At 34.7% G+C, this 9887-nt stretch overlaps 2 protein-coding genes across 2 annotated transcripts; both read right to left on the bottom strand.

Moving 5' to 3' along the window:
- Positions 1 to 788: 788 nt before the first annotated feature.
- LOC104803932 (defensin-like protein 4) lies at positions 789 to 1430 on the bottom strand. The gene is made up of 2 exons (XM_010528035.1): positions 1319 to 1430; positions 789 to 1234 (listed from the first exon to the last, which is right to left on the bottom strand). Exons 1-2 carry the CDS (start codon positions 1383 to 1385, stop codon positions 996 to 998), a joined length of 306 nt encoding a protein of 101 aa, XP_010526337.1. The 5' UTR covers positions 1386 to 1430; the 3' UTR covers positions 789 to 995.
- A 3901-nt stretch (positions 1431 to 5331) lies between these two features.
- On the bottom strand, positions 5332 to 6015 carry LOC104803941 (defensin-like protein 195). Its single transcript, XM_010528048.2, has 2 exons — positions 5892 to 6015; positions 5332 to 5784 (listed from the first exon to the last, which is right to left on the bottom strand). The coding sequence occupies exons 1-2, from the start codon at positions 6013 to 6015 to the stop codon at positions 5546 to 5548; spliced, it is 363 nt and encodes a 120-aa protein (XP_010526350.1). The 3' UTR covers positions 5332 to 5545.
- Positions 6016 to 9887: the final 3872 nt, after the last annotated feature.

Here is a 9887-nt window from a genome sequence, read left to right as displayed (position 1 = left end):
AACTGTCGACAGAGAGAGAGAGAGAGAGAGAGAGAGAGAGAGAGAGAGAGAGAGAGAGATTGTGTCAATGTTGAGTGGCAGTGAGAGTATTCAATGAGGCCGAAGCTGCAGGTTCTCGGTAACAGCAAATTAAGTTGAAGACATTAAATGAGGAGTAAACGCCTTTCGTTTTCTTCATCACGCCTCTCTCTCCTCCGCTTTTATTCCAAAGTATTGCCCAATTCTTGCCCCATTTTGTGCTGATTATCACTCCCAAAGTTGACATCAATCTTCCTTCTGCACTGTAGTTGCATGCATGAATCGAGAGATTTTTTTTTATAATAATTGAGATATCTTAATTTGCGAATAAATATTTCATATATGTAAATTGTGGGCTGGCCCATTTGGATCATATATATCAACTTTGACCTCCAATGGGTTAGTTTGCCCGAGATTGGGTTCCTTTCTCTCTATTTTTTTTTTCTTTTGTGGGTTTGGAGTGAATAAGGCCTTACTCGGGGGCATTTATATAAAAATAAATTTATAAGCTAATTTCCGCATAAATTCATGGACACGTTTCAACGTTAATTAACGTCCAATAAGATTAATTTATAAGATAACTTCCGCAAATGTATATACAGACATTTAGACCCATATCTAACCAAAAAAATCGCTTAGCCCCACAAAAATGTTTCGATATTTTGATGTTTTTCATTCAGAATAATAGATACCACAAATAATAGATCAAAGGGGAAACCATAGATAGATTTTTTTTTATCAATCTCAAGATCTTAAAGATGAACCACAAGAACAAAAAAAACGTAGATGCCTTTATTAACACAAAAGGAAACACAGACGCCTAAACATGGCAACAAAGGCAAGCCCATACGCATATCCCTTTGCTTTTCTTTATTACAACTTAACTAAACGACTTGATGACTTCATGAGACACATGGTGGAGACATGGGCATCTACTCGTACGTCGATCAAACATTTTCCAATATGCTAGTATCATATTAGGCATCGTTCGTCGTTTTCATTTTGATTGAAACTCGTGGCTCGTCGTTGCAGTAGTCGCAGTAGCATATAACCGTGCCGTCATCTCTCCAGTCGCATCTTCCCCCTTTAGCTCCCTTGTCGGAACGACATCTACTGTAACAAAATGTCGGGAAGATCCTTGGAGCGCAAAACCCAAACCCAACATCGCCGCCGTACTCTTTTAAGCACTCGTCGCCGGCTTCTATCTTCGGCACTTCTGCAACATCCAAAGCATGAAACTTAAAGTGTGGTTTAAGTGAGATTTACTGCGATCTTGATCCGGGCAAATAAGATCACTTACCAAGAACCACGAGAAGGAGAACGGAGAAGACAATGAATATGGAAGCAGACTTGATTGGGTTGGCCATTTTTATCTCTCTTCACTTTCGACTTGTGAAGGGACCATGTGTTTTGCTTCGGTAGTATATATACACACATATGTATAAATACACGTGTATATATATATATATTTACTTCATCGTTAGCCGTCGACATTTTGACTGAATTTTTTGGGCGAATGAAAAATTGAAAAGAATTTAAAAGTTAAGTTTTTAAAAAAATTTAATAATTTATTATGAAAATAAAAAACGAAATAATTTGATGCGAAAGATCAGTAATTTTGTTTTGGATTTTCTCTATTTATAAACATCAATAATATGCTCGTAAAAAATTATGGGCATAAAATAATACACGTTGGTGATATAATATAAATGAATCGTGGAACGAGCCACGTTGGGGGACCATTTTGATGTGATTTAGATTCCCTTTCCTTTGAATGTTGAGACCTTTGCCGACTCACCTAACGCAAAATAATTAACAAATATTGTTGATTTTTCTATTAGTAGATACAGATATTCATAGGGTTCTTTTTTAAAAAAAATAGAGAGATTGGATTGATTTTTGTGAAAATTGTATCGATATTTTACTCTCTCAATTCAAATAGCATGAAATTATATATATATATATATATACACTTTACTCTAATGACGCTTAATGATTGTAATACACTCTAATGCTGTGCATTCTTAAATAGAGAATTATGGATTGAATGTAGAGTTATTGCTTTACATAAAGTCGGAATCCAATGTAAAATGAAATGGTCGAAGTTGATAGTGGACTCGTACAATTTATCAACGTATGGATAAGATCAAACGATTCCCTCGCGTATCTCCTATGTGAACACGTACGAACGAGTTCACGTGGTTCCAACAGTGCTTTCACGCCTGTCCTTGTCCTGAAAAATTGAGCTTCTTCGTCCGTACGTTGAATGCAAATCATATTATATGACATAAACATGAACCTAGCTCTACCATAAAAATAAAACTATATCAATAATTGAGGTTTAATTAGTCCATATTTATGTATTAGAACGGATCTGTATATACGGTCGATGTGGAATACAATACATCGCAACGTTAATCTAATATTTTATTTAATGAATGGAATGGTTTCTTGTGTTTAATTCAAGTAAAATCGAAAGTACTCATTGCCACGTTTTCATTGTGAAGGGTAGCGGTAGGGACCACGAAAGAGGACCAATTTTGCTCTCAACAAAAATGATTCATTGTTTCGATTTTTCTTTTTACCTAAAAAAAATTGAAATGGATCATGAAAAAACATGGACCAACCAATGGAACCTTAGCAGCAATGTGGATATACTTTGATTGCACTTGAAATCTTTAACCTAGGAATAGTTCATAGTTTCGGGACTAATCTTCACCATTTCATCGAATAATATATATATATATATATATATATGTATACAGATGACCAGATTGTCGATAACTAAATATTTGAATATCTGATTTAATAAATCTTACATGTTATAATACCAGTCCTTGTTAGATTAGCAAAAAACCAAATTCATAAATCAAGGTAGAAAATCACTTATCCCTTATATTCATAATTTTTTATATGCTTTTGAATATAGTTTTTTTTTTGTTAATGGGTAACCCAAGGGGTGGGTCTTTGAGTCCCCACTTCCCCAGTTATTGATCATTTAATTAAAACAATGTCATTAATCACTACAAATAGTGATATATATAGTGTCCCCATCCATTCTCCAAAACATCTGCAGCTCAACAACAGGGCACAGAACATGCAAGGGAAAATTTATATATATTGTTAATGCAAGGAAAGAGCATCAAGACCCAAATCTAAACCCAATCTCATAAGAAAATCGATTAATCGAATGGGAAACCATAGATATAATATTTTTTTGGGATAATCGTATTTAAATACCCGAATTTTTACAAAAATCCCACATAAATACCTGAACTATAAAATTGTCATATAAATACATGAATTTTTTATAACTCCCACATAAATACCCAGACTTTTAAATTTTTTTCCAAATCAACCACTCATCCGTCAACGTCGTTAAACGTTACAGTTCACTCGACAAAAAACTACTGACTCAGCAATAGTGATGTCAAAGGAGCCGGCTCGGACCAGCTCGTCACGAGCCAGCTCGTTTTCAGCCCAGCTCATTAAGCTCGTTTATATTCGGATCAAGAAAATGTTGGCTCGGCCCAAGTCGCTCTAACTCGCGAGCTAGCTCGCGAGCCAGAACCAAATTTATCTATACGCCTTCAAAGCTCTACAGTCCGAGAGATCGATAGTTTGGGTGTAAGCGAGACCGAGAGGGGGGAGCGAGAGACAGAGCTCGACAGCCCGAGAGTGACCGAGACCGAGAGAGAGAGGCGGGATCGAGACCGAGACTGGTGACAGCGATATCGGCGAGCTGCACCCAGCGAGAATCCGAGATTGAGAGTGAGAGAGAAGTAAAAAAAGAAAGTCTACGATCGTCGCTGTGAAACTGAGAAAAAGAGGAGACAAGTGAGAGAGAGAAGACAAGTGAGGGAGAGAGGAGGAAGCGGCATACATAACAAAAGAGGCTAAAGTCTAAAAACCTATTTTTTGAGATCACGAGCTAGCTCGTGAGCTGCCCGAGCCAGCTCGTCTAGGCTCGGCTCGTCACGAGCTGGCTCGTTCAGCTCGTTTATTATTCGGGTTGAAATTTCTTTGGCTCGGCTCGGTCATAAAGGAGCTAACCGGGAGCTGGCTCACGAGCTCAACTCCTTTTGACATCCCTACTCAGCAATGACTCAGCAAACAAAATCCGCTGACTCAGCAAAAAAGTGCTGACTGAGCAAAAAAATATTATTAAATATTCAAATTTTTATCTACATATATTTAAATTAATATATACATATAAATTCACACATATATATATAAATATATATATTAAAAAAATTATTTAGAATTAATAAAATACATATACACAACTACAATATATATATATATATATCATTACTAATGCATATATATTAAAAATTTTTATCTACATATATTTAAATTAATATATACATATAAATTCACACATATATATATAAATATATATATTAAAAAAATTATTTAGAATTAATAAAATACATATACACAACTACAATATATATATATATATATCATTACTAATGCATATATATTAAAAAAAATAATTATAATTAAATTTATATACATACATAATATACATATTAAAATAAAACTAATTATAACTAACATATATACATATAATATATATTAAAAATAAGATTTATATGTATATATATTAGTTATATATACAAAATATACATATACAACTAATATATATAATTATAATTATATACAAATCCCTAATTAGTTGTATATGTATATTTTGTATATATAACTAATTATAATTATATATATTGATTGTATATGTATATTTTTGTATATATAATTAATATGTATACGTATAAATATTATTTTTAATATATATTATATGTATATATGTTAGTTATAATTATTATTTTTAATACATATATTATGTATGTACATAAATTTAATTATAATTATTTTTATTTTAATATATATGCATTAGTAATGATATATATATTTATATATTGTAGTTATGTGTATATGTATTTTATTAATTATAAATATTTTTTTTAATATATATTTGTATATATATATATGTGAATTTATATGTATATATTAATTTAAATATATGTAGATAAAAAAATTGAATATTTAATAATATGTTTTTGCTGAATCAGCAGATTTTTTTTGCTGAGTCATTGCTGAGTCAGCAGTTTTTTGTCGAGTGAACAGTAACGTTTAACGCCGTTAACAGATGAGTGTTTGATTTGGAAAAATTTAAAAGTCTGGGTATTTATGTGGGAGTTATGAAAAGTTCATGTATTTATATGACAATTTTATAGTTCGGTTATTTAAATGCGATTATCCCTATTTTTTTTTATCAATATTAAGATCTTAAACAAAAATTAACCAAAATAACAATAAAAAACTTAGATGTCTTTATTAACTCAAAGGGAAAGACGGACGCCTAAATATGGAAACGAAGGAAAACCAAGAGACTAGTGTCTATACACACATATCCCCTTGCTTTTTCTTTTATTACACCTTAGACGATTTAAACCTTAGGAGACACATATAGTTGAAACATGGGCGTCTACTCATCAGTCAAACATTTTCGAATACGCTAATATTAAGCATCGTTCGTCGTTTTCATTTTGATCGCAATCCGCGGTTCGTCGCTGCAGTAGTCGCAGTAGCATATAACCTTGCCGCCGCCTCTCCAGTCGCATCTTCCGCCTTTAGCTCCCTTGTCGGAACGGCATCTCTGGTAACAAAACGTCGGAAAGATTCTTGGAGCGCAGAACCGAAACCCGACATTGCCGCCGTACGGTTTCAAGCACTCGTCGCCTGCTTCTGTCTTCGGCACTTCTGCGTTTATATTCAAATAGAGCGCCAAAAAAAGGGATGAACTTTACGTGAGACTTTACTACGACCTTTGGTTCCATGCAACTAGTTTTGTTTTTTTTTTAACTTACCGATCACAACGAGAAAGAGAACGAAGAACACGAGGAAGATGGAAGCAGACTTGATTGCGTTGGCCATTTCCTCCCTCCCTCTCTCTCTCTCTCTCTCTCTGCTTTGGACTTGTAACGTGACCATTCCTATGCCTAGCTAGTATTTATTTATACACATAATAGGAAAGGGCAAACATAATTTTAGTATTTTTAACATCGGAGCATTTACCATTTTATTTACAAATTTATAAGATTTATACACATGGGTCCGCCAATGTATACACTTATAGGATTCATTCACGTACGTGTCTAACAGTAAAGTAATATACATTTAGATGCTGGCTCTCCTTTTGCCGTACCCACAAAGGCTAATAAAAAAATGTCGTTAGTTAAAGTATTGTACGTATAATTTTTGTATTATACGTAGAGTTCGAATCCATATATCCAATATATCAAAAGTTGTTACCAAAAGCAGTTACTTTCTATACCCACAAAAATCACGTGGACAAATTCACATGGTCAAAACGATTCCATCTGTCATTTAGGTGGAAATATGTTCACGTGGTCCAAACAGCTACCCGTCCTGTCTTAAAATATTATATATATATATATATATATATATATATGCGTCTGTATATATGCATTTGTGGTTAGGCCATGCAGTCCATATCTAGGGATACGTTTATATTATTTTTATGTGCATTTGTGTTCGGACATAGAGAACACGACTCGATTCTATTTTGCGGACAATTGGGCCCAAATACATGAAATTTAAGGTTTTGGCCCAAGAAAACAATTGAAATCATCTTCACATTATTTTCAACACTTTAAATTATACCTTAACTATTATTTAATTCCAATTGGCCCCCTAAACTTTGTTTAGATATAATCGACCCCCAACTTATGGATTTCACATTTCACCCCTCCTCCAATTTATGAATATTAGATGGATCTCTATATTCAAACAAAAGGGGATATATATTTTTAAAACAGATGCGTGTAATACTATTAGGCAGTATACGTATAGCATTAAACGTATGCGTGTAATCACATCCTAAGTGTAAAATATATAATCTAAGACATTTGTTATAAATGAGTGGATTGATTAGTCAGATTATAAACTTAGGGATTTGGCCCATTTACGTCAACCTATGTTAATTTACGTATAGAATCAAAACTACTCAATCGGGCGCTATGCATGATCTCCTTTCAATAACATTTGCACAACATCCATTATAAGGCAACTCCCCCTTTCCTCTATTTTTTTTCCTGTAAAATTCTTTATATATACCGCAACTTACAAAAGTTCGGCTGTAAATCAGCCAGTACACCAGTCCTAACTAAGAACAGCAATCCCAGGTAGACAAAATTTAAATTATCAAAGTTCAAAATATGTAAACCAGACCGTAAGTAAAGAGTCATTATCGTGCGTATACTGCCATACGTGCCGAATGCTCGATAAACGCCGCCGAGTTGAAGAAAGTATGTCTCGTACAACAACAGAAGAGGGGCGCGATTGGTTCTCATGCAACCGTATATTCCTTTCCCTCCAAAGTATATATATCGTGGCTTGGAACAACAGTAGAAGGATAAGTTTTATGGTTTTATCAGTTGTAATACCTGCAACCCAACCGAGTAAATCACCAAAGGAATTAACCTGCGGACAACTAAAACGAGAGGCTTCCAGTAACTTATCCCATATGTGTCTGGTGTAGTCACAGTGACAAAAGAGGTGATCAATAGATTCATTGTCCGAATCACACAACAAGCAAGTCAGTGGAGAGCTGGAGAGCCATACAGATAGCCGATCACGAGTGGGTAGCCTATTCCGAGCAGCCAGCCAGCACATGAATGCATGCTTCGGTATGGAATAGGTGAACCACACCGTCCGAGCCCAGGTGACCCGGCTAAACGAGGAGTGGAAAAATTTCCATGCTTTAGACGTGGAGAATGACCCGAGAGACGGGTCTAAAGAGTCTGTAGACCAAAAATACCTGTCACCCGATGTCGAGGAGATCGGCGAAGCATGTGAAAGAAGGCTGATACGGATAGCTTCGATTGCAGGGTTCCGTCCTTGAGGTATATGCCAACCGTCATTTCCACATGCTTCTCTCACTGTAGCTTGTCGGTGGATCCCGACTAGCCTCGGTCCCCCTCTCCCCCAGGTACAGTATCAAGGGTCCCTGAGGGAGCCACGAATCAAACCAGAAGCTACATGATTCACCATTCCCTACTCGACATCTAAGAAATGGTCGAGCAACGACTCGGAGTTTCAGTAATTTCCGCCACATCTAGCTACCCTTGTTCCCATTCTTTAGATCCCAAAAGGATTTCCGCGAGAGAAAGCCCTTTCCTCTATTTTTCCGTTACACATAATTGTTATTCTCTACTTTCTCTTACCGATCACGGTTCTGTGTGTGTATATATATAGAGAACCCTAATAACAGTTGCTTGCCATACATGAGTTAGCGAATATCTTATATTATATCTTGAAGTAATATATATATATATATATATATATAAATTGTTAGTGAATGAGTGGAAATGTAAGAGTTTAAATCAGTGATTTGGAATCTAGCTAGTGGTTCGTTCACATCAAACTCATTTAATTTCAAAACTAATCAATCTAGGACTTTGCACGTTTTCATTGTGGAAGACATTGGTCAGGATCAGGGGCGGATCTAGGTTAGGAGGGGTGCCCCGCTCTAATTCAAAAAAATAAGTAATTCTTAGACAAATTTTGTAAAATTATGAAAAACAATTATCCTATTCCCCATAAAAATAACATTTGATTCCATAAAATGATATATATAAAATCAATACCGCCATTTATATTTTTGGGACAATTGGTAAACTATGACAAATATGTCGCAAATCTGTAACTTTTTTTTTCATTCCTTTGCAAACTATACTTTTTTTTTATAAAATTTTGACAAAAACACTCTTATTTTATTGTATAATTTCAATATTGTTATTTAGCGTTCCGAAAAATGTGCAGCATAAAAAGAAGATTTTTTTTGGAAACTGTGTTATCCGAGAGAAATGTTTTTCATCCGAGACAATTGTTTTTCATCCGGGAGAACCTGTTTTCATCCGGGAGAACTGTTTTTCGTCCGGGAGAGTATGTTTTTTGTCCGGGAGAACTGTTTTTTGTCTCAGAGAGCTGATTTTTGTCCGAGAGAATCTGTTTTTTGTTTGGAGAACTGTTTTTTATATGGGAGAGTCTGTTTTTTGTCCAATAGAATTTTTTTTGTCCGGAAGAACTGTTTTTCGTCTAGGAGAGTCTGTTTTTTTGTCCGCGAGAACTGTTTTTTGTCCGGATGAAAAACAGTTTTTCCGGATGAAAACAGGTTCTATCAGATAAAAAACAGTTATCACGGATGAAAAAATAGTTCTCTGGGATAACACAGTTTCCAAAAAAATTTGTTTTTCATGCTACACATGTTTTCGGGTGCTAAATGGTAATATTGAAATTAGACAATAAAGTAAGGATATTTTTGTCAAAAAATTTATATAAATGTATAGTTTGAAAAGGAAAGAAAAAAAAAAGGTATAGATTTCCATAACATGATATATCTGGCACAATGACGCAAATTTTCTCTATATTTTTTTGTGAGTCCGCCACTGGTGAGACCACGAAGAACACCATTTTGCTCTCATAAAAATGAACGGTGTCGATTTTTTTCCACCTCAGAACTTGAAATGGATGGCAGAAATTTGAATATCTTTGGGTTGTATATATCGAAGTGGCTTGGCTTGCGGTCAATATATTTCTATGATGACAAATCATGTGGTACAAATGGATTTGACCCAATTCCAAAAATCCGATACATATGTTTTGTCGTGTTACCTGATAACTCCTAATTCTCTCTATATTTCCTGGACGTTTCTATAGGATTTAGACGAGGATCATATTCATTTGTAGGCATTATAGGCGTGTTAGGCCACAAAACTCGGTTTGGTTGTGTTTTTATAGGATTACAGGTCTCGGACGCGATTTGGACCAAAACGGGAGCA

This window comes from Tarenaya hassleriana, unplaced genomic scaffold (genome assembly GCF_000463585.1).
Source record: "Tarenaya hassleriana unplaced genomic scaffold, ASM46358v1 Cleome10, whole genome shotgun sequence".
Lineage (NCBI taxonomy): Eukaryota > Viridiplantae > Streptophyta > Magnoliopsida > Brassicales > Cleomaceae > Tarenaya > Tarenaya hassleriana.
Note: the sequence above shows the minus strand (reverse complement) of the source record. Positions and strands in the feature narration are given on the sequence as shown.